Here is a 26070-nt window from a genome sequence, read left to right as displayed (position 1 = left end):
TGAAATAATTTTGTGGACACTGAGAGGATTTGAAATAAAGGAAGATAGCAGAAGCATGGAGAAATTTCAGATCTTATTACGACTCTCTAAAATCTGTCTGATAGAAGAATGTCCCTAACTGCCTACCCATATGACAACTTTCACATCTATACATTTTTATGAGGATAATCCTCACAGACACCAAAACAGTATCCTTGAGAAAAGCATGAGAAAGGCTGGCTTTCACAATGATTGTGGTGGTTCAGGTTTTTTTCAGTCATGTCTGATTCTTTGTGACCCCTTCTGGGATTACAACTTCTTGGCAAAGATACTGGAGTGGTTTCCTTCTCCAGCTCATTTTATAGATGAGGAAACTGAGGCAAAGAAGGTTAAGTGACTCGCCTACTGTGATACAGCTCATAAGGATCAGAGGCCAGATTTGAACTCAGGTCTTCCTGACTCCTTTCCTTGCCCACTCCACTGTGCCACCAGCTGCCCCACAAATCACAAATGATACTCTACAGCAAGACAAATACTTATAGTCACATAATATATTGAAAGTTGTAGAAAATACAAGATTTTAATACTAATATCCTTATTTTTATTGATTTTTCTTCATAATTTCTAAGCTTTTATTTTAATGCCCTTTGTTTTTATATCACCTCCATTTTTTCACTTACCTTGTCCAGTGAGCATTACAAAATGTAAAACAGATAATTTTGATGATATAAAATTAAAAAGTTTTTGCACAAACAAACTAAAGCGACCAAAATTAAAAGGAAAGCAGAAAACTGTGGAGGGAGGGGAGAATTAGCAGCAAGTATCTCTGATAAAGACCTCCTTTCTCAAATATATAGAGAACTGAGTCAAATTTTTAAGAATACTAGTCGTTCCCCAATTGATAAATGCTCAAAGGATATGAACAGGCAGTTTTTAGGCAAAGAAATCAAAGCTATCTGTAGTCATATAGAAAAATGTGCTAAATCAGTTTGATTAAGAAAATACAAATTAAAACAACTCTGAGGTACCACCTCACACCTGTCAGAATGGCTAATACAACAAAAGAGGAAAACGATAAATTTTTCAGGGGATGTAGGAAAACTGGGACATTAATGGTTGATGGAGTCATGAACTGATCCAACCATTCTGGAGAGCAATTTGAAACTCTGTCCAGAGGACTGTAAAGCTGTGCATACTCTTTGATCCAGCAATACCACTGCTAGGCCCGTATCCCAAAGAGACTGAAAAAAAGTCTTGTACAAATATTTATAGCAGCTTTTTTGTAGTGGCTAAGAATTGGAAATTGAGGGGCGGATGTCCATCAATTGGGGAATGACTGAACAAATTGTGGTAAATAATAGTGATGGAATGTTGTTATGCCATAAGAAATGATGATAAGGAGGATTTCAGAAAAAACATGGAAAAACATAATGAAATGATGCGAAATGAAGTGAGAAGAACCAGGAGAACACTGTGCCCAATAACAGCAACATTGTGTGATGATCAGCTATGAATGGCTTAGCTGTGCTCAGCAATGTAATGATCTAAGACAACCCTAAAGGACTCATGGTGAAACATACCGTCTGTTTCCAGAGAAAGAATTGATACTGTCTGAATATAGACTGAAGCATACTATTTTCATCTTCCTTCCTTCTTTTTTTCTTTTTCTTCCTTTCTTTTCTTTGAGTCTTCTTATACAGAATAACTGATAAGAAAATGTTTTACATTATTGCACGTGCATAAACTATATCAGATTGCTTACCATCTCAGAGAGGGAGGCAAAGAATTTGGAACTCAGGACTTAAAAAAAATGTTTTAAATTGATTTAACATGGAATTGGGGGAAAGCAAATTATTATTACAGTTAGAAAAGAAGTTGTAATGGACTCTTTTTTTGGCACCACTATTGCTAGAAAGTATTATCAGATCTAGTAAACTTTTTTTTTTAAATATTGGGAGATAGGTGTGCTTGTATTATTGCTTGTTGTTCAGTTGTTCAGTCCTGTCCAACTCTTCATGACCCCATGTGCTGGGGATGGAAGCTCAATTCCATGTGGACAGTCTCGGGCAGGTAAAGGTGGGAACTTCTAAACCTTAGAGTTGTCATGAGGCCCCCCAAAAACACCAGGGAATCGAGGAGTGAGACCGAGCAATCTCGTGTATTTCCGCCTCTTCCCGTGAGAAACGTGATGGGAGGAGCATCCCCCTCGAGACTGTCCCAGATCTGGGCACACCTATTGTTATCTAACAGGCACGGTGTTCAGGTGCAAACTATGCGGCTGGAGAGCTTAATTAGGATCAGGAAAGCCTAAAAGCGCTCTTAGCTCGGGAGGGGCCCTGACAGACAGAAGGCCTCTCCTCCCTTTCCCTCTCTTCGCTCTTCCCTCTCCCTCTCTCCCCACTTACACTTCTACTTCCAATCTCTTAATATAAGATCTTTGCCTCCTTGGGAGATTCCTCGCTCCCTCCTAAGGAAGAGTTCCCCCTGCACTTGTAACCAGGACCCTGAATAAAAGCTTAACCCTTGTTCGACTCTGGGAGGTCTCTTCTCTCATACGACTATCTGGTTTGGCCAGCCGAAGACCTGCGAGAGGTAAGGTAAGAAGACTCGGGTAGCCCTCAGGCCTCTAGGCCTGGCACCCATGGACCATAGCACAACAGGTCCTCCTATCCTCCACTATTTCTTGAAGTCTGTCCAAGTTCATGTTTATTGTTTGCATAACACTATCTATCCCTCCCATCCTCTGCTGTCCTCTTTTTTTTTTTTTTTTGCCCTCAATCTTTTCCTACCATCAGGGTCTTTTCCAAGGAGTTCTGTCTTCTTTGTGGCCAAAATATTTAAGCTTCAGCTTCAATATTTGCCTTTCCAGTGAAGATTCTGAGTTAATTAAGTATTGACTGATATATGACCTCTTTGTGATCCAAAGGACTCACAAAAGTCTTCTGAAGCACCATAATTCAAAAATATTGATTCTGTGGTGCTCAGCATTCCTTATAGTCCAACTCTAAGAGCCATATATTGCCACTGGAAAAACCATAACTTTGGCTATATGGACCTTTCTTGACAAAGTGATATCTGCTTTTTAGTATGCTGCTCAGATCTGCCATAGCTTTCCTTCCAAAGAGCAAACATCTAATTTCATGGCTGCAGTCACCATCTGCAGAGATCTTTGAGCCCAAGAATATAAAATTGTACTCCACTTCCATTTCTTCTGTGATGGGACCAGTTGCCAATATATTAGGTTTTTTTTTTTATTTAACTTTTAACATTTATTTTCACACAATTTTGGGTTACAAATTTTCTCCCCTTTTATCCCCTCCCCCCCCCAAACCCGAACTTTCTAATTGCCCCTGTGACCTATCTGCTCTCTCCTCTATCCTCCCTCCCTGCCCTTGTCTCCGTCTTCTCTTTTGTCCTGTAGGGCCAGATAGCTTTCTTGACCCCTTAACCTGTATTTCTTGTTACCCAGTGGTAAGAACATTACATTTGGTCCTAACATTTTGAGTTCCAACTTCTTTAGCTCCCTCCCTCTCCACCCCTTCCCCTTGGAAGACAGGCAATTCAATATAGGCCATATCTGTTTAGTTTTGCAAATGATTTCCATACTAGTTGTGTTGTATAGGACTAACTATATTTCCCTCCATCCTATCCTGTCCCCCTTTACTTCTATTTTCTTATGGTCCTTTCCCTCCCCATGAGTGTCGACTTCGTATTACATTCTCCTCCCCATGCCCTCCCCTCCATCCTCCCCTCCACCCTGCTTGTGCCCCTGTCCCCCACTCTCCTGTATTATGAGATAGGTTTTCCTATCAAAATGAGTGTGCATTATATTCTTTCCTTTAGTGGAATGTGATGAGAGTAGACCTCATGTTTTTCTCTTGCCTCCCCTCTTTATCCCACCCACTGATAAGTCTTTTGCTTGCCTCTTTTATGAGAGATAATTTGCCCCATATAACTTCTCCCTTTCTCCTCCCAATATTTCTCTCTCACTGCTTGATTTCATTTTTTTTTTTTTAAGATATGATCCCATCCTCTTCAATTCACTCTGTGCACTCTGTCTCTATGTATGTGTGCGTGTGTGCATGTGTGTGTGTGTGTACTCCCACCCAGTACCCAGGTACTGAAATGTTTCAAGAGTTATAAATATTGTCTTTCCATGTAGGAATGTAAACAGTTCAACTTTAGTAAGTCCCTTATGACTTCTCTTTGCTGTTCACCTTTTCATGGTTCTTCTTCATTCTTGTGTTAGAAAGTCAAATTTTCTTTCCAGCTCTGGTCTTTTCATCAGGAAAATTTGAAAGTCCTCTATTTCATTGAAAGACCATTTTTTCTCCTGAAGTATTATACTCAGTTTTGTTGGGTAGGTGATTCTTGGCTTCAGTCCTAGTTCCTTTGACTTCTGGAATATCCTATTCCATTCCCTTCTATCCCTCAATGTAGAGGGTGCCAGATCTTGTGCTATCCTGATTGTATTTCCACAATACTTGAATTGTTTCTTTCTAGCTGCTTGCAATATTTTCTCTTTCACCTGGGAATTCTGGAATTTGGCCACAATGCTCCTGGGAGTTTCTCTTTTTGGATCTCTTTCATGTGGTGTTCTGCGGATTCCTTGAATATTTATTTTGCCTTCTGGTTCTAGAATCTCAGGGCAGTTTTCCTTGATAATTTCATGGAAGATGATGTCTAGGCTCTTCTTTTGATCATGGTTTTCAGGTAGTCCCAGAATTTTTACATTGTCTCTCCTGATTCTATTTTCCAGGTCAGTTGTTTTTCCAATAAGATATTTCACATTATCTTCCATTTTTCGAATCTGCGCGGTATGTTCTGAGATATCTGTCTTTCTCATAAAGTCCTTAGCGTCCATCCGTACCATTCCAGTTTTGAAAGATCTATTTTCTTCAGTGAGCTTTTGAATCTCCTTTTCCATTTGGTTAATTCTGCTTTTGAAAGCATTCTTCTCCTCATTGGCCCCTTGCACCTCCCTTGCCAGCTGAGTTAGGCTAGTTCTCAAGGTGCCAATTTCTTTAAGATTTTTTTGGTTCTCCTTTAGCAGGGAGCTGATCTGCTTTTCATGCTTCTCCCTCATCCCTCTCATTTCCCTTCCTAGTCTTTCCTCCACCTCTCTAACTTGATTTTCAAAATTCCTCTTGAGCTTTTCTATGGCCCGAGTCCATTGGGTGGGCTGGGACACAGAATCCTCGATTTCTGTGTCTTTGCCTGATGGCAAGCATTGTTCCTCCCCATCAGAAAGGAAGGGAGGAAGTGTCTTTTCTCCGAGAAAATACCCTTCAATGGTTTTATTTCTTTTCCCTTTTCTTGGCATACTCTCCAACCAGTGGCCTGACCTCTGAATGTTCTCCTCCCACCCACCTCGCCTCCTGGTCCTCCCAGCCAGCGTTTGGGGACTGAGATTCAAATTCTGCTTCCCACCTTAGGGTTTTTGGTGGGGGCAGGGCTGCTATTCAGTGTTAAATTAAGTTCAGGTGCTGAGGTCAGGGGCAGGGCCGCCTCTCTGGCTCAGTTCCCTCAGGGGGTTTATGCACAGACCTTCCACAATGGATCCAGGCTCCCGCCCGTTTGGGGAGCCCCTGTCTGCAGCCGCCTCTCAGCTTCTATCTCCTGGGGGGGCCCGAGCCATGGGGGCACCCCACTCCCCTCTCAACCCGCCAAAGAGACTCTCTCACCTACCCCCGTCAGTCACCTGTTGGTGGGGGGGCTTGTGCCGCCGCTGAAGATCCCGTCTCTGGAGCCTTCTCAGATCTGTGCCTCTCGGAGCCCCGGCCGCCGCTGCCGCCGCAGGTCCAAGCTGGGCTCCGTGTCTGCCGTGCGACGGACCTTTTGCAAGAGGTTTGCAGGTCCCTCTGTGGGTGGGGGGACCCACGTGGCCGCTGGATATCCCGTCCCCGTAGCCCTCTTGGATCTTTTCCTCTCGGTGTCGTGGCCGCAGCAGGGCTGCACTCTGCTCCCCGTCCCGGCGCCTAGTCCACGGCGCGAAGGACCACCCCGCGAGAGGTTTGCAGGTCTCTCCGGAGCAGAAATCTCCCTCGCTCCAATATTCCGTGGTCTCTGGGTGCAGAACTCACCCTGGCTTGGTCCCCTCTAGCCGTTCTGTGGTTTGTGGGTTCGGAGCTATGTGTATGTGCGTCTTTCTACTTCGCCATCTTGGCTCCGCCGCCTTAGGTTTTTTTTTAATGTCAGCTTTCAAGCTAGATTTTACACTCTCCTCTTTCACCTTCATCAAGAAGTTTCTTAATTCTTCTTCACTCTCTGCCATCAGAGTGGTATCATCTACCTATTGGATATTGTTAATTTTTCTCCCAGCAACCTTAATTCTTACTTTTGATTTGTCCAGCCTGGCATTTCACATGATGTACTCTGCATATAAGTTAAATAAATAAGGTGACAATACACAGCCTTGTTATACTCCTTTTCCTATCTCAAACTATTCAGTTGTTCCATGTTCAGTTCTAGCTATTGCTTCTTGGCCCATATTCAGGTTCCTCTAGAGACAAGTGAGATAATCTGCTTTTCCCATTTCTCTGAGGACTTTTCACATTTTGTTATAATCCACACAGTCAGAGGCTTTAGTGTAGACAATGAAGGAAAAGTAGATATTTTTCTGGAACTCCTTTGCTTTCTCCGTAATCCAGTGAATGTTGTCAATTTGGTCTCTAGTTCCTCTGCCTCTTTGAAAACCAGCCTGCGCTTCTGGTAATTCTTTGCTCACATACTGCTGAAGTCTAGCTCGCAGAGTCTTAGGCAGAACCTTGCTGGCATGTGAAATGAGCTCAGTTGTTCAATAATTGGAACATTCTTTGGCATTGCCCTTCTCTAGGATCAGGACATAAACTGATCTTTTCCTATCCAGTGGCTACTATTGAATTTTCCAAGTTTGCTGGCCTGTTGAATGGAGCACTTTAACAGTATTAACTTTTAGATTTTTAAATAGCTCAGCTGAAATTCATTCACCCCCATTAGCCTTATTGTTAGCAGTACCTCTTAAGATGCACTTGACTTCATTCTCCAGGATGTCTGGCTCTAACTCTGTAACCACACCACCAAGACTATTGGTGATGTTAAGACCATTCTTATGCAGTTGTTTTGGGTATTCTTGCCTTCTCTTCTTCATCTCTTTTGCTTCTGTTAAGTCCCTCCCATGTTTGCATGAAACAGTCCTTGGATTTCTTTAATTTTCTTGAAGATATCTTTTATCTTTCCTATTCCATAGTTTCTCCTTGCTCTTCTCGTCAGTCTGCATTCAGTTGGGTACATCTTCCCTTTCTCCTTTCCCTGTTGCTTTTCCTTCTTTCCTCAACTATCTGTGAAGCCTCATCAGACCAACATTTTACTTTCTTACTCTTTTTTTTCTTTGGGATGTTTTCTGTTGTTGCCTCCTGCACAACATTGTGAACCTCTAGATGGGGGGTGGGGAACCTGTGGCCTTGAGGCCACATGTGGCCTTGTAGGTCCTTGAGTGTGGTCTTTTGACTGAGTTTAACAAATCCTTTTATTAAGGGAATTTGTTCGTTGAAGTTTGGATTCAGTCAAAGGGCTGCACTCGAGGACCTGGAGGACCACATGTGACCCTGAGGCCACAGGTTCCCTATCCCTGCTCTAGATTTAATCCCTTAAATCTATTCTTCCACTTTATATTCCTAAGGGATGTTATTTAGACCATGCCTATATGTGTGTATGGGTGTATAGATTATACCTGTATATATGTGTGTATACACACACACATACTTATGTATGTGTTTGTAAACATTAGAAAAAAAAACCTGTGGGTAGGAAAAAGTTGAAGATGAGAGCGATTGTTAAGTTAATGGAGGCAAACTTCTCTAAAGAGGGAGGAGATGATGAGAGCAAGTGTCTCTGGAAATTTAAGGTGAGGAGGAGGGGAGAAAGAGGGGATCTCTTTAACCTTAGAGCTTTTTGGCAAGTTGTCTTCAGTTAAAAGGGTGAGGGTAGTAATTCTGGGAAGGTTTAAGAACAGAAGATTTGAAGTAATTGCACCTTTTTGCTGAAAATCTCTTTTACCATTGAAAGCTCAACTTTTCATGATAAATTATTTTTGAGTGAAAACTAATTACTTTTGCTTCTATGGTCTGTCATGATTTAGTTTTGTGGAGTTTTTTCTCTTGAATGAGGAATAGCCTGTATGATTTGGACCATTTTTCTTTGCTATATGGAGGCCTTCCTACAAAAAAAAAAAAAGTCATTCATGGTTAGGCCTATAAAAATGACACTGAATAAATTAGTTCACAAATTTAGAGGTATACCGATCCAACTGTTCCTCTCTTTCTCCCTTCCCCACCCCCAGCTATCCTCTTTAGAAAAAAGCTATATTCCCAGTGTTTAGAATACTGCTAAGCACGCAGTATGTACTTAATCATTGTTTATCGTATTGTATCATAGGAAGAAGGAGCTGGTAAAAGAGAAGAAATGAGATCAACACTAAAGTCCAAAATTAAAATGGTCTGCTTTCATTTCACTGTGACTCCTTTCTTCCCCTCGTGTGGACCTCAGTTCCTTATTCTTTTCCTTTTCTGCTTTCCTTTTATTCCTTCATTTGCGATTTACCCTTGAAAGTTGAAATTTGTTGTGGTTGTGGCTATTTTCTTCCTACTTATACCGTCTTCTGTTGCATTCTGCCTTGTACTATTTCTTGCCTGTTTCTCTGTTGAGTTTAAAATATCTCTAGACCAGACTTTTTGGTGTGTCCATGTGTATACAAGCCTCATTTCTATGGTTCAGATAAGTGTAAAGTTCATGTAATGCCTGCTGCCCTCATACCTTTCTTCATGTTTGTGTAGTCTTCTCCTGCCAGGCCTAGAGGCCTGAGGGCTACCCGAGTCTTCCCTTACCTCTATCAGAGGTCTTCGGTTGGCCAAAGCGGATGCTCGTATGAGAGAAAGGACGTTCCAGAGTCGAACAAGGGTTGAGCTTTATTTCAGGGTCTAGTTACAAGTGCAGGGTAATTCTTCCTTAGGAGGGAGCAAAGAATCTCCCAAGGAGGCAAAGATCTTACAATAAGAGATTGGAAGTAGAAGTATAAGTGGGGAGAGAGGGGGAGGGGAGAGAGGAGAGAGGAAAAGCGGAGCCTTGTTGTCCTCACACGTGGCCCCTCCGCCCAAGAGCGCTTTCAGGCTTTCCTGATCCTACTTAAGCTCTCCAGCCGCATAGTTTGCATCTGAATACCATGCCTGTTAGGTAACTAGGTGTGCCCAGATCTGGGACAATCTCGAGGGCGGGGAGAGCTCTCTCCCATCACGTTTCTCACGGGAAGAGGCGGAAATACACGAGATAGCTCGGTTCACCTTGATTCCCAGTCATTTCCTGGGGGGGCCTCGTGAGAACTCTAAGATTTAGAAGTTCCCACCTTTACCCGCCCGAGACTGTCCACATAGAATTGAGCTTCCATCCCCAGCATTCTCCTACACCCCAATAAAAAGAAAGTAGTTCCACCCCTTTCTTCCTCATTTCTTCCCTAAATACATTCCATTTTTTTCTCTCTTTTCCTTCCTCTTAAAACCATTGAAGTAGAACAAAAGCAGTTCCTATGCCTTTTGTCTTATTTAACTCCTATTGTTACCCTTAAAGACTTCTGAAAGGATATTTGTCTCTTTTCCCCACATTAGAATGTAAGTTCTCCATCATTTAGCCTCTTCCAGTTGCTCAAATGTATTTACCTTTGTAGGTATTTCTAAATTCTGGTGTTTTCATTTCACAGTTTCTACTTAGCACTTTTCTTTTCATCAAGAATAATTGAAAGACTTCTAGTCATTAAGTTTCCATTTTCCTCATGTAGGATTACACTCAGTCTTGCAAATTTGGTTATTTTTTATTGTGAGCTTTCATTTTTGCCTTTTGTAATGCCATATTCCAAGATTGTCTTCTCTTTATAATTATTAGTGGCAAGTCTTGTGTAATCGTGACTATGGCTGCTTGGGAGTAAAACTCTTCTCTTTTCTGAATGCTTGCGGTATTTTTCTTTGAGCTAGAAGCTGTGTATTTTGGCAATAATATTCTTGGATATTTTCATTTTGGGGTTACTTTTAGGAGGTGACTCATCAGTTTTATTTTAGTTTGCCTTCTAATCTTTATAGCTCTGAGCAGTTTTCATTTTATGATTTCTTGAAATAGTATGGTAGCCAAGTTTTTTGTTTCATTTTGTCATGATTTTAACAGTCAGATGATTATTACGTTGCTTGTCATTTTTCCAGATTTTTTTGTTGTTTTTTTAAGTAAGATAACTTATATTTGTTTCTCTTTTTTCAATCTTTTGCTTTTCTAACTTTTTTTCCCCTCTCATGGGGTTATTGAGTTGAGGTCGCTGCTTCTATTTTTAGGAAATCTGTTGTTTGGGTAATTTCCTGCTTCTGTTCCAAGCTATTCTCTTTCTAATTCCTTCATTCAGAGCTCTTATTTCACTTATAATCTGATTTTTAAGAATCTCTTGTGTATGTATTTCCAGGTAGCCTTGTAGCTTTGAGGTCCAAGCAATTTCTGTTCTTCTTGTAATTAATGTGGAGTTCCACTCTTTTGGTTTTCAAACTTCTTGAACATCATATGACTCATAATATTTCATCATAGCATTCAGTGTATTCTTGTGTTTACTCCCATCTTTAGCCTCAGTTTTTTATTTGTGGACGTAGGGCCAGTGTTTGGCCCCTTTTGTACTCTTGTATGTGAGTTGGGAAATATCAGCATTGTTTGATCCTGAGCTCAATTTCTTTGGCTCCTGTCATTGATTTCTATATCCAGTGGTGTGTTTGCATTCAGAACCCTGACAGGTTTCAGGTCCCCCTGCATCCTGTGGATTCTAAGTGCATCAGTCTTCAGAGACCTCTATAGTATCTCAGTTCAGAGTACTGCAGATTTCTCGCCCTGCTAGGGTGTCCCAGTCAGAACACTGCCAATTTGTGACTCTGTGCCAGTGGTCAGAGTATCAAAGTATTTGGAGTTTCTAACCCACCTGAAACTTGCTTGTCTGAGCACTCTGGACAGGTGTCAGGTGTCTCTGGAGTATATCTGCTCAGAAGACTAGCAGACTTATGAATTGTTTGCCTATGCTCCCATAGGCTTCCCAGGCAGAACAGCACTACAAGCTACTGACACGTGTGTGTGTGTGTGTGTGTGTGTGTGTGTGTGTCTCCAATCATAGTCTCAATGAGAGAGATCTTAGCATTATTTTTCTTTGAATTTTTCAATCATTATTTGATCAGGTGGCCTTCATAGATTTTTGTTAGAGAATATGTGGAAGAGCTGGATTTCTGTATAACCTTTCATACTGCCATCTTAAGAGATAATCTTGATTTTTAAATTATTTTTCCTTGAACTGTTTTCTAGGTTAGTTATTTTCCATCCTCAATACTTTACATTTTTTTAAGTCTTTTGACAATATTTTGACTTTCATATTTCTTGCCTCATTAAGTTGTTGAATTATGTTTACTCCATTTTATTTTTTGTAGAGTCTACTACTTAAGTAAAAATTTCACTTTTTATTGTTTTTCTTTCAATTTTTTCCTCTTGAACTTTAATTTCATTGACAATTTCATTTTTTTAAGAATAGACTTTACAGCCAAGCCATTTTTTCCTCTCTGAGACTCTGACTATAGTTGTTATGGGATTACTGTCTTCTGGATTTGCCCTTTTGGCTTCTCTTAGCCCATGCAATTTCTTCATTGTTTTTGGTATTTTCTTCTGTTTACTCATATTTCCAGCCTCATTTCTTGGATTTGGGACTGTGTGCTCAGACCAGCCCACTCTTGCCTTATTGGATGGATTTGACAAGACTTTTTTTTTTGGAGTTCTGTCTCTCCGTATTCTGGGTCTTCTGCCAATTCCTATCTGAATGGGATGGCTAGTACCAGGCTCCAACTTTTGCCTTAGTTCTTGACTTCTACTACAGTTTTGGGCTTCAGTAAGTCTCCCCATCTTCTTGAATAAGCCACAGTTGGGAGTTGGTTTCATTTTCTCTATGGCCCTGACAAGAACCAGTCAGGTACTGGTAATGATGCTGGTCTCAGATCTCTTACACAACCCCCTGACACCAGTCCTTAGGTCCTTAGTTGTCCCTGTCTATTGCCATTGCCAGAGTGCTCCAGAGAGTGCACAGTTGAAATAAGTCTCCCTGTCCATTTACCCATTAGGGTCAGGTCTGTCCCTTTATACTGTTCTGCTCTGGTTCCTGGAGCTCATAATGGCTTACAACAATCCAGTCCAGGTTATTTACAATGTCTCATCCTGTCTACTCTGGAATGACCATTCTCCTAGCCTGTAGCTGCCAAGCCCATTTATGGTAGGCGTTTGTGCTGGTTTTCTAGCCTTTACTTTCAATGATATTAACTGGAGTTTTGCTCCAGTTTCTGTTGCATGACCCTTCTAACAGCATCTGCCAGCTTCAGACTGCCTTTTGTACAGTTTGTAGATTGGGTTGAGGAGTTTGCTTTTGGCTCTCCTTGGTTTTCTTTTGACTGTTCATTCCAGGTTCCTTTTGAGATATTACTGCTAGCAAGAGGAGCTAGGCTCCTCTGTTACCTTTCAAATTGTCGTTTTAACCATAAGTTTGCTGAGAAATATCTTAAAGAAGTCTATGAGAAGGTTAAGGTTATGATGTGAAGTATGCAACTAAATATACTATTTATTCTTTGAATGCCTGTCCCTGCATTTCTTTTGAATATAGTATCAGCATTGAAAAAATTCCTATATAGAATTTGCAGCATGTAATTTAAAATCTACATTGTACAAAATTCTGTAATTATTGATGAATATATGTGATAAGTTTGTTTTCTATAATTCCAGAATTCCTTAAGTCAATTACTTAAACAGCTAGAAAAAGAAAAACGAAGTCTTGAATATCAAGTAAAAGAGTATGAACTTAGACTGGAACAAGCATCAAAGGTTTGTTTTTATTCTGTTCAGCTAACAAATCTTTTTAGAAATAACTATGCCATTTAATGTCTTGTATAGAAAACAGTATGTAGTATCATGAAATCCTTATAAGAAATCTGTAACTTAAGAAGTGCCTAGATAATTTTAATTAACTAATTAATATTATGAACATTATTTAATATTGAATTAATATGTATCTTTAATTTAGGCTTTCCATAAGACCAGTGATGAGCGTCGTGCCTATTTAGCAGAAATATCTCAGGTAAACCAATTATTCACATTAGAGTACTAAGTTTCTTCAGATTTGCTCTTGATTTTAATTTCCTTTTTTCCTAGGATGCTGTTTTCTTAGGCAAACATATTAAAACTGAGGAAAAACAGATATTTTAAGTATAGAATGTGGGAAGGGAGGCAGAAGTATTTACCCAACTAAAAGCATCCTTTACATATTCAATGTATCTGCAATCCCTGCCCTCAAGGAGATCGTAATCTAATGGGGAAGACAATAAAAAAAACAAATAAGCAAAATATGTACAAACAAGCTGTATACAGGTTAAAGAGGAAATAACCCCAGGGAGGCACTAGAATTCAGAGAGGCTGAGAAAGACTTCCTATAGAAGGTGGGACGTTGGTTAGGACTTGAAGGAAGATTGGGAAGTTGGGAGGGAGAGTAAGAGGGGAGAGCATTGCACGCATGAGGGACGATTAGAGAAGATTTCCAGAGCTGAGAGTTGAAGTGTCTTCTTTGTGAAACAGCAAAGAGGTCAGTGTGACTGACTTGAAGCACATGTGGAGGGGTGGGGTAAAAGGTGTAAGAAGACTGAAAGGAGGAGGGGAGACCAAAATGGCCGGATTATGAAGGACTTAGAACACTAACAGAGGATTTGATCCTGGTAATGATAGGGAGGCCCTGGAGTTCATTGAGTTAAGGGAGTGATGCTTTCAGATCTGTGCCTTAGGAAGAATACTTTGACAGCTGAATGGATGAGGAAATAGAATAAGGAGAGATATGACAGGCTGACTCACCCCAGGTTATTACAATATTGTCCGTGGATGAGGTTAATGAAGACCTACACCAGGTGGCAGTATTAAAGGAAAGAACGGAGCGTGTTCAAGAGATAATGCACAATTGAAATCTACAGAGCTTGGCAACTAATTGAATACGGGAGCTAAGAGATAGTGAAAAGCTAAGGATGACAACTAGTGCAAGCCTGGTGGACTGAGAGAATGCTGGTGCCCTTTATAGTGATAGGAAAGTTTAGAAGTGGAAAATTTTAGTGGGAAAGGTAATGAATTCAGTTTTAGACATGTGGAATTTAAGATATCAACTGGACATCCAATTTGGGATGTTTGAGAAGCAGTAGGAGATGTGATACTAGAAGTCGTCAGAGAAGTTAGAGAAGGATAGGTAGATTTAGACATAGAAATGATAATTAAATCCACGGGGGCAGATGTGATCACCAAGTGAAGCAGTATAGCAGGAGAAAGATCAGTGAACCCAGGATAAAACCCTAAAGGACAACCATGCTTAGAGGGCATAACCTAGATGAGGATCTAGCAAAGAAGACCGAGAAGAAGTAGGTAGGTAAGAGGAGGACTAGGAAAGAGAACTGTCTGAAAAATCTAGGGAGAGGAGAGAATCAAAGAGAAGCAGGTGACCTACAGGTCTGTAGACAAGCGCTACTAAGTTTTTGATTGGATGGTATATATAGATAAGGATATTTTGAACCTGAAAGGAGGACAGGTTACTGAGTGATGGAGGTGGGGGAGAGGACCTGGAAGTGGCAAAGGAGTCTTAAAAACTGACTTTGTATAATTTTGCTTAGACCTAGTTTCGTTCTTTTCTATTCTGGTAAAGTTGAGTCTCAGAACTGTCAATTCCTGGAATGTGCTTTTATGCTCTTTAAGATCTTTAATAGGTAGAATTGTGATCAGATGGATAGAGGCTTGCCCTTTCCAGGAAGGAAATCAGTGGGATCTTGAAAAAAAAATCCGGCTACTACACACATGAAAGCTGTTCTCTAATCCTTCCCATTTCTAGATATCCACCTGAAAATGAGTCAGTAGTCAGATATCAGTTGTGCATAGTCATAATCAGTAGTTAGTATGCTTTTATTAAGTGCCTACTATGTGCCAGGCATTGTGCTAAGCCCTGGGGATACAAAGAAAGGCAAGAGATAGCCCCAGCCCTCAAGGAACTCAAAATCTAGTGGGGGGGAGGGACACTACAAGCAAACAAATATATACAAACAAGGTATATACAGGATAAATAGGAAATAATTAGCCAACGAAATAATTAAGATATTGGGAAAGAAGATGGGATATTAATTGGGACTTGAAGGAAACCAAGAGGCACAGATGAAGAGGGAGCGCATTCTAGGCATGAGGGACAGCAAGAGAAAGTGCCCAGCATCTGGAAATGGAGTGTCTTGTTCACAGAACAACAGGGTGACCAATGTCACTGGATTGAAACGTGTATGTAGAGTAGGGAGTAGTGTAAGAATAATGGAAAGGTAGGAGGGAGGGCTAGGTTATGAAGGTCTTTCCACACTTAAAGGATTTTTTATTTGATTCTAGAGCTGGTTGGAAGTCATTGGAGTTTATTAATTAGGAGGGTAATATTAGAAAGTTAACTGGTGACTGAGTAGAGGATGGATGAGAATGGGGAGGGACTTGTGGCAGGCAGACCAACCACGAGGTTATTGGAACAGTCCAGGTGTGAGGTGGTGAGGGCCCATACCAGAGTGGTTGACAGTATTAGAGAAGAGAAAGGTTCATATTCATTTGTAACATATTCATGTTATAAAGGTGAAATCTGCCAGCCTTGGCAACAGATTAGATATAGGGGGTGAGAGATAGTGAGAAGCTGAGGATGACACCTGGGTTGTAAGCCTGGGAGACTGGAAGGATGGTAGTGTCCTACAGTAATAGGGAAGTTTGGGGGGGGGGGGGTGCAGGTTTTAGGGAAAAAGACGAGTTCAGTTTTGGACATGTTGAACTTAAGATGTTCTACTGGACATCCAAATCTGATATGTCTGAAAGGCAGTTGGAGATGTGAGGTCAGCAGAGAGGCTGGGGCAAGAGAGGTAGATTTGAGAATAATCAGAATAGAGATGATAATTAAATCCATAGGAGCTGATGAGATCCCCAAATGAAGTAATATGTATAGAGAAGAACAAAGGGCCCAGGACAAAGCCCTGTGGGCACACTTATAATGTGGATGTAAACTCAGCAAAGCAGACTGAGAAGGAGTAGTCAGATAGGTAAGAAGGAGAACTAGTAGGGAGTGGTGTCGCTGAAATATATAAAGCAAAAATGCCCTTTGGGTACTGCTGGAAAAGAATTGCAAGTAAGATTTTAAAGATGGTCACCTGCCGCAAGCAAGTGCCAGTATTGACTTTGTCTGGCAGTAAGTCTAGGACAGCACTCTCACCCTCAGGGGGACCCACAGCTTAAGCGTTTCAACTGTATCTTGATGAACATCTCAAGGACATTGAGACTAGTTCAAATCTTTTCTTGTGTGTACATACACCTGCTCCCAGAATGCTGTCAGTGGCTCCTACCTGCTGGTGTTTGGGTATGAGCCACACCTATCTAGCACCCTCTGTTTTGGAATCTCTGAAGATAGTCTGCATATATTCATGACCATTTGTTTCTCAGTTGACAAGCCTGAAGAAGCTTGGTTGCTGTCATTGGGAGTTATTCATTTGTATCTGACTCTTCATAAACCCCATGTGGGGTTTTCTTTGCAAAGACACTGCAGTGGCTGTTATTTCCTTCTCTAGTGAATCGTCTTTTGTCTGAACTCTCCTCTATGACTTGTCCATCTTGGACAGTTCTGTACAACATAGCTCATAGTTTCATTGAACTAGGCAAGGCCCTCTGCTATGACAAGGCAGTGATCCAGGAGTGGGAAAGAAGCTTACCACTTAGCTAAATCTTAAGATATAGCACTTATATTCATTGTCAGAACTTTCCACAAGAGAGTCCTGACAAGAAATGTTGGCATTCATGGGACACAGATCAGTGTGTTCATCCTTGGTTGCTGAAGAAGACCATGCCATCAGAGAAACGATGACATGACTTGCACTTGACTTTGTTTTGAGTGAGGGAGGGCTGTACAGGTCACCAGCCTCACTTCTCCTCCAGAGCCATTTGAATCCAGTGACCAGATACTCATCAGGATGACTGGTGATGACCCAGGATAAGGCAATTGGGGTTAAGTGACTTGCCCAAGGTCACACAGCTAGTAAGTGTCAAATGTCTGAGGTGAGATTTGAACTCAGGTCCTCCTGACACCTGCACTGGTGCTGTATCCACTGCACCACCTAGCTGCCCCTAGCAGATCAGTAGAAAACTACTCTATACCTAGTGGTGTAGAGGCCAGGCAACCTCCCTGTTGAAAAAATAGCCATGATTGGTAGGAGGCCTAGTAAAGACAGTTGAAATTAGGGAAATGGTTACACATAAAGGCAAGTGACAATACAAATTTTAACTCTTATCTCTGCTGGTCCCCTCTAGAGGATCCTGAAGACAAGATATTTTATCAGCTTCGTATCTTGTTGAGGTGGCTCTCCTAGACTTTACCTTCTATATCCTTACTCTATGGCGCTCCCTCTAAATTAATCTTACCTCTTACCTCAAATAAGCTTATCTCTAGCTCTCAACTGTTTGTCAAGTTAAACTGACAGACACAGCAAAGGACAAGTAGAAACCAGATATCTTATTCTACCACCTCAGATTTATTTGTCACCAATATTACGAGGGCATTAGTATATCAAAAGGAAGAACTAAAGACAAATTTAAGACTTATGATGAATTTAAAACGGAGGTTCTTAACCTTTTTTTATGTCACAGAACCTTTTGGCAGTCTGACAAATTCTATGGACCTCTTCTCAGAATATTGTTTTTAAATGCATAAAATATATAAGATTACAAAGGAAAGCATTATATTGAAATATAGTTATCAACATGTATTTAAAAAAATAACAAACCCATAAACCCCAGGCTAAAAATACCTAACTAGAGACTGAAATTTGCAAAGGGACAAAAGGCTTTCACCCTAAGACACATAAGACTTTATTTATGATAGCATTGTAAATTTATCTTAGTTCAATGAATCAATTACATGTCTTATAAATGCTTGGGTCCTTTTAATGCTATGCAAATTTGAGAAGCAAACAGAATTTGTCCTGATATCCAGGTGGCTTCCCTTTGCCCTCCTGGATGAGCAATACCTACCTTATATTTTTAAAATGTGGAATGTGTATCCAAAAAAGTGAGGTGGGATGGCACATTGGATAGAACAGAGCTTCTTAAACTTTTTCCACTTGCAACCTTTTTTTGTGTTTCGGCAGTGCTTGTTGGTGTTATGTGGGCATGATGGCATGTGCAGGGCAAAGTACACATATCATGTATTCAGAACCACAGCAGCAGTGAAGTTTCACAATGCAACATGGGCAAGCGCTGCCAGAAACACCTCATATTCATTACGCGTTTAATTTTAAATTAATTTTTGTCTTTGTGTGTTCAGAACCCTTTTCCTGTTGCCAGATTTTTTGTCACCCCACATGGGGTGGTGACCCACAGTTTAAGAAGCACTGGAATAGAGGATGCTTCTTAGAATCAGAAAGACCAGGGTTGGACAAATCATTTAACCTCTAGTTCTTCTAGGCAGCTCTCTTAAGACTATGTAAGTTACAGAAGAGGTACAAATCTCCATTGGTAAAGAGAGTTTCTTCACTGTGAGTTCCTTGCCTATACTAATTAAATCACAGATCCCTAAAATCTCCCCTCCTGATAAAAGCACACAAAAAAATGAAAACAAAAAAAAAATTACTGTATATCAATAGATGCCAAAAAAAGCCCATGTAAAAAATCACTGTGTTGATGATTAAAAAAAAAAACACAAAAGGATTAAGTCTAGAAGGATTTTTAAGCTTATTTTTTATTGTGAATTTAACCATTGGCACATACAAGCAGCATATAAAGATGAATCTAGGAAGAGGATGCCATAAGAAAATGAATGTTAACATTCAGTTTTTTAAAGAAATATACACACACATAGACACATACATATATACACACATACATACATATGTATGTATATTAAAGGTTAATAACAAAATCTCTACATGCTTATGTACTCTTCTTCTTTACTTTTTGTTTTCCTCTGTCTATTAAAATGCTTTATTAATGCCTATAGAAAGCTGACCTTGAAGCCAGGAATATCTCTGTGTTTGGGTCCCTGACACACATTGGCTTTGTGTCCCTGGGCAAGTCACTTAGCTTCTCAGCACTCTGGGTGCCTTAGACTTTAAGTTGTAGAGAAGATGATAGCTTGCATTGGTAGAGGGAGTTTCCCCATCCACAAGTTCCCTATACAAATAGGGAGCTCTTGGTCAGAGGTCCCGTTCATAACCTTCCCCTACTAATAAAAGTTTCCCTTGTAACAAGTATGTATAGTACAACAAAACAAATCAATGTAGTGGAACTTATCTAAGAATGTGTGTCTTGAGTCCATGAGACATCTCCCTATTTTTTCTTAACATAGTAAAAAATCTCTTACATGAGCCAAGAGCCAACATGACAGAGAAATATTAGATGCATTCCCATTAGAAACAGGTATAAAAACAATGATTCTCACCTTCATCATTTTTTAAGTTGTGAATATTAGAAATTCTAGCAGTTACAGTTTGAGAGGTCTCCAGTTCATTTCTTTGGAGACTGCCATGATCCATGGTTAATGGATATATGGTATAACACCTTCGATGCAACATGTATTTAATAGGAAAAGTACGTGTAGAACCTATATAAGATTGTACGCTGTCTCAGGGAGGGAGTGCGGAGGGAGGGGAAGAAAAATCTAAAATATATCAAAGTGATTGTCGAACACTGAAAACAAATAAAATAGTTTAATTTTGAAAAAAAAGAATGGTATAACACCAAAAGAATATTATTTTTAAAAGATGGGTTATATAGCTAATTACATCCTGTTACTCCATCTTTATGAAAAAGTGGTATATAAGCAAAATTCATCAATATTTATTTAAGAAAGCAAGTTCTTTGGTTAGTCCCCATTTATTCGTATGTTTCATACATACCTGTTTTCATTTGTGGAAGAGCAGAATGACCATTATTCATAATAATTATTAAAAGAAGGCATCCATGAAAGCAAATTATGTGATACATTTAGAAAGTTTTCTATGTTAAAAAAGTTAACATTTTAGCACATAAAATTTGAATTTTATCTGGAAAAGTCTGTCATGTGGAACAATAGATAACAAAATATGTACAATTAATGTTTGGTATAACAGTTTATTAGTCAGATTGTTTCTTATCTACTACTTTTAAAAGGGAGTTTCATTGTAGTATAAATAGGATTGTTGCAAACAAGTGGCAATCAATACATAATGAACCAATATCTTCTAACTGCAGATCCAGCTCTCTTTACACCTTGATGGCCCTAGTTGTCAGAGTATTTCTTTTCTTGTATAGGTAGTAGGTAGGCATACCTGATGGGAAAAGTCATTTCTCAAAACTCTTGCAACAAAATCTTAGCCTCATGATACGATGAGTTAAAGATGTAGTTTTATTTGTGTGTTGAAAATGTTACTGAATTTCATTAAAAATCAATAGACTGAGGAAATGCTGAATACTTGCGTACTACCAGTGCCAGTATTTTCCATAAATATAGTATCAACTCCTTATTTATTTGGTCTTTTTCTTCCCATGCAAAAATCATTTTCCTTGGAAGCATAAACAAAATAAGAATTGAGCAGCTCTGTGCCCTCTCTGTTGCCTGTTATTATTGCCCTATCTGCCAAAAGCAGTAGTCCCATCCCTTCTTTACTTACGCTTTTCCTCATTTTAGTGTAGAAAAATACTTCCAACCCTTTTGTTGTCTTTAGTTTTTCTTGCTAGCCTCTGGTCATTCTGAGCTTTAGCACTTCTGAAATTATTTTTACTAAGCCATACTTTATATACTCAGCTTCTGCTACTTTCTCCAGTTTCTATATTCTACAAGTGAATTAAAAATTTTTTTTACATTACTTGGTTAGTTCTCTGTCCAGGATCATATATTTAAAACTGGAAGGAATCTTAACGGTGGTTGTCTAGTCCATTTCTCTCACTTTAAAAAGAATTGAGAGCCAGAGATTAAGTGACTTGCCCACAGTCACACAGGTAGAAGAGGAAGGATTTGAAACCAGGTTCTCTTAACTCCAGAATCAGTACTATTCACACTGTACCACACAGTCTTCCTTTTATTAATTCTCTTGAGAACATTCTTCCCAAACCTCTTCAATTGAATTGTTTATGTCTTCAGAATGACATTTTTGAGAGGGTCCCTCTAGGCTTTTCCTATAGAATTTTAAGCCATGGGACCCTCCTTATTCTTGCTCTGAATGATTTGAAACATTCTCTCTCAAAATCTATGTTAAAAGTATAGTTATTTATTTTTATCCTTTACCACAAACTCTAATGTGTAATAGTAATTTCTCTGTAACGTTCCCATCCCTTTTGGATGAGAATCAGATCCAGAGCAGTTTCCCTTTGATCATTAAACAAATCAAGAAGTTATTACCTATTCTTCTTTTGGCAGAGAAAGAGTTCCTGCTAACATGTAAATGGCTGAAGTTCCCTATCACTATTATATCATGGCTTGGTACCATCATAAGGCTTAAGATATATTTCCCAAACCTGGTCATTTTAACTGCTAATTAAGGTTTCTTATACATGAGTAAACTGTGAAAGGCTCTCTGAAACTTATAGCATTGGTCTTCAGAGTGAAGTGTTGGTACAAGTTTATCCATTGAGTTCAGAGAAAAAATACATTAATCAATGATTCAGTCAGCATTTTGTTCAGAGAGCATGGGAGGTACTGGGACACAAAAACAAAAATAAAGCAGTTACTACTCTCATGTATCTTACATTCTTTTGGAGGAGATAACATGTACATATATAAGTAACTACAAAAAAATGTTAAAAAGACAAGCGCAAGTTTTAGGGAGAAGAGCGCTAGCAGTGGGGTGGGAGGGAGGTGATCTAGAAAAGCTTCGTGTAGAACAGAGATCCTTATTTTTTTGTATGTGATGGACCCCTTTGGCAGTCTGGTAAAACTTTACAGACCTTTTCTCAGGGTAATGTTTTTAATTGTATAAATAAAATACAGAGAGTTGGAAAAGAAATGAAAGCTTAATAAAAAATAAAAAGAGTTGGTCCTATGTGGTGAATACCTGTCGAATTGACTACGGAGTAAACTGATGGCACAAGGAGTATGAAGCCAGAACTGAGTGTGCAAACAAGAGGAGTCATCTTGTGCTTGATGCCAGGTTTAAGCAATCATGATTGATATTAAGGAGGAGTGGGTGGAGAGAGAGTTTAATAAAAAATTTAAAAAGTTCATGTACCCCTGGAAATTAATCTACCAACTACCCCTTGGGGACCAAGAACTCCAACTATGAGTCCTGATGCCAAGGGTGGTTCTTGGGAGGAGTTTTAAAAAAACCAAAGGATTCGAAGAAGCAACTGTGAGGAGGGAGTGGGGGGAGGGAGGGACAGCCAGGAAGTAAACAGAGATAGAAATTAGACAACTACAAGAAAGAGTAGTGTGACTGGATCTTAAAGTATAGGAAAGGAAATAATGTATCAACTAGAAAGGTTTTATTGGGGCCAGGTTGTGAAAGGCTTTTAAAAATGCCAAAGAAATCTACATTTGATCGTCTTGGAGTTAATGTGAAGATGTTGGAGTTTATGGAGTCGGAAGGACATGATGAGACTTAGGCTTTGGGAAAACCACTTAGGGTATGGATTGGTGTAAAGTGATGAGGCAGGGACACCAACCAGGAGGCTGCCAACCAGTAGCAGCTCAGGCAAGAGGTAATGAGTATCTGAACTAGGGTAGTGGCCTCAGGCAATGGAGAAGATATGAAAGCTGTTGTATGATGGCATTTCTGTTTTTAAGGTCTAAGCTAAACTAATATTTAAATGTAGATTGGTATTGGCACTCTCAGCCCATATTACAGACACAGTCCTATGTCATACAGTACGTGGAAGGAGACTAGGAGCGACACTTTCAGTAACTCCATGTGTACTATATTTCAGTGTATTTTGATCTATTGCTGTTTATATGCCTTTTGTTAAGTGGATTTATGGCTTATGTTGTCTAATTGTATTTAAACTAACCCTCACAAAATGAACAAATACATTATAAAGCAACTATAGATTTGAAAAAATTACTAATAATGTAAGTATAAGCAAAAATGAAGAAAATAGCAGAGCTGGCACTTACACTCTTGTTACAAGGGGAAAACAATGACGTTCTAATAAAATCTGGTAAGAAGGTGGCCAAAACCCTCCAACATCATCAAGATGCTTGAAATTTGGATTTAGATTCACTGTGATTAACAAGGAGCCTTTCCCTGTGGTATATTTTACCTTAAGATATTAGCTCATTATAGTATGAAACCATCATGATTAACAAGATATTTAAAACTAAGCATTTGTGCCAAAAATTGTCACTTATAAAAATTTCACATCTGTACCTTTAAAAACTTGGAAAAGAGAATTTTCCAACTTATTGTAAAAGTTTTCCAAAGAGCTTCATGGGTTTTGATCTCATTTGTTAAAAATGCAACACCTTCTAATTAATGTGCACAAACAATTGATTGGCAGGAAAGATGGAAATTTACTTAATTGAATTTCAACAAGAATTTTCACCTCATTAGTGAATGAGATTGAAAAATGAGTACATGTTTAAGTAAACCTAACCAGTGATGTACTTCTGTCTGAATTTAAGTGTCTTTGTCAAGTATCTTTTCACCTGAACAAGTATCAAAACCAGACCTTTGAATAATTATATCACAAAGTGTTAAGGCAGACTTTTAAAAAATAATGAACCATATTCAATTGTATATCTTTCTAAAATATTATTAATAATTAAAACATTTAGCGAGCAAAAATGATTTATACCATTAAATAAAAAATGTTTTTAAAATGTTTAATTCTTGATTATATCCTCTTAAATTGTTTTTGTGTATATAATATACCTAATATATTAATGTAATAACGTGTGTATATATACAGACTGTCCCAGAAATCTTAGTGTAGTTTTAAGTTGTTAAGACCTTTGAGATAAGGCTTTTGGTATACCCCATATTAGGGAGGTGTGCTTTAAAAACTCTACTGATGGGGTACACAATCAAAAAAAAATTGAGCCCACTGGTGTAGAAAATGTATATTTTTAGGTTTTGCCTGGGAGGGAGGGAGGGAAGGAGGGAGGGAGGAAGAGGTGGTATAACTAAGAAAAGCACAGCTCATAGATCTGATGCAAATTAGGCTTTGTTCTTCCTCCCCACCCCCCACAAATTAGCTGTTTTAAAATACGCTGATAATGTAATGATAAGCCCACTTTTCCCTTTTGCTCTCAGGGTTGCATAAGGAAGAGACCCTCTTCAATCCAGAGGAGAGGAAAATTTCACTTTGTTTCATCTCACATGCTTCATTCAAATAAGGCTTTTGCCCGGTTTGAAAGGAAAATTTGATCCCCCTAGAACCAGCAGTGTCCACAGTCACCAGCAGCAGTCTTTTCTCCATTACAAGAAATGATCCTAACAGGATGCAGTAGTGGCTGCTGCCCCCCCATGTAAGTTGCCAACCCCAGCTTTATCTTGCCTGAAGCCAAGCCCGACTGAGAGCTGCAGCCAAGTTAGCCACAGGGCTGCATCATATCAAAGGTCACTTTTCCTTATGTAAACCTATAGAGGGTTCCTTCCATGAGTTTGTGGGAGCCTTTACTCTTCTCCATAAAGATAAGAATCAGGCACATTAACTGTTATATTTTTATTCATCTACCTGTTAGTCATGGAAGAAAATTATATTATTTCTTACAGAAAGTCATTAGAGAGATGTTTTTTCATCAAGTATAATTGCTTTTAAGTGATATGGCCTCCCACTGAAAAATAAAAATTAAAAGTCCAAAACGAAGTAATACCCAACGTAAAGCATATTTTGAAACAAACTCTAATTTAATGTCAAAGATCTTGGGTGCTGTTAAAAGTAAAAACACTTCAGATCACATCTGAATGCACAAACCATTATTATACAATATGTACAAAACAATAGGCTCTATTTTCCCATTGTTTTTATGGCTATAGTATGTCTGGTACAATATATGTCAATGGCAGAATTTAAATGTTTGGGTGTTTTTTACATTCATTAACAAGGTCAGTTCACAGTGGCTGAGTCTATACTTAAATAATAATTTAGCCAATTCAATTCAACAAATAAATAAAGTTTCCCAAAAGTCAATGCAGTTTTAAGCTTTAATGGCTTAAAACTACACTAAGACTTTTGAGACACTGTATATTAAAAATAGCTTTCATTTTTATAGGATTTTTAAAAGTTTGCCCATCAGTTTTTTCACAGGCCTGTAATGTAGTTGTTAAACACTTAATGAGTGTAAAACATGGAACTGGATACTGGAGATAACACAAAATTCTGCATAGGACACAAGTCCCAGGCCTCTTAAAACTTACTGTCTACTGGAGAAACAAGACATGCACAGTTCTTATGCACCATAATCCATGATAAGCTGCCAGATTCGGGAGAATTGTGTGAAACTAAAGTGAGGTTTAAGGTGTGAAAAGATATTACCAATGCAATGAAGATTTCACAGAGGAAGTAACATTTTAATTATACTTTCAAGATGGGTAGTAATTCCACAGATAGTGTGGGGGAGACAAGGTACTCAGGCATAGGAAACTGTGAGCTAGGCCTTAAAGTACAAAACTGGGTTTGTTAAGAGGACAGAGTATTCCAATATGTCCAAAGTACAGAGTGGATAGAGGGCAGAAATGCACGATTGGAAAGGTAAGGTGGCACCCAGATCATGGGCATCCTGAAATTCCAGGCAAAGAAATATGCAATGCACGTAAACATAAATGGCAGAACACAGGCTTATTCCCCACATATTGAACCACATTATGCCTAATAGAAAGGCCCTTTTTTTTTTACACTGTGCACCTGGAAGAAAAAAATAATTTATTTTGTATTAGATACAAATTAAATAGATTTAAAAGATTTTTTCTCATGGAAATTTCTTCCTCTTTAATCTCCTCTGATGATCATTTTGGAGACTTCCCAACTTAGAGTTATAAGATACTGAAAAACAATACTAAGGAACTCTGAAGATTTTTC

General features: G+C 39.1%; 1 protein-coding gene across 3 annotated transcripts in view; it reads left to right on the top strand.

The window, feature by feature from the left end:
* CCDC169 (coiled-coil domain containing 169) overlaps window positions 1-26070 on the top strand; it is a 77697-nt gene that overhangs the window by 20983 nt on the left and 30644 nt on the right. For 2 of the 3 annotated variants that reach the window (XM_072611913.1, XM_072611914.1), the window contains exons 5-6: window positions 12784-12882; window positions 13082-13135. In XM_072611913.1, the coding sequence (XP_072468014.1) occupies window positions 12784-12882; window positions 13082-13135 (153 nt within the window). Of the gene's footprint in view, window positions 1-12783; window positions 12883-13081; window positions 13136-24302; window positions 24518-26070 lie in introns of all 3 variants that reach the window. The other variant, XR_011967619.1, reaches the window with a different exon arrangement.

Source organism: Notamacropus eugenii, chromosome 5 (genome assembly GCF_028372415.1).
Source record: "Notamacropus eugenii isolate mMacEug1 chromosome 5, mMacEug1.pri_v2, whole genome shotgun sequence".
NCBI classification, from domain to species: domain Eukaryota; kingdom Metazoa; phylum Chordata; class Mammalia; order Diprotodontia; family Macropodidae; genus Notamacropus; species Notamacropus eugenii.
Note: the sequence above shows the minus strand (reverse complement) of the source record. Positions and strands in the feature narration are given on the sequence as shown.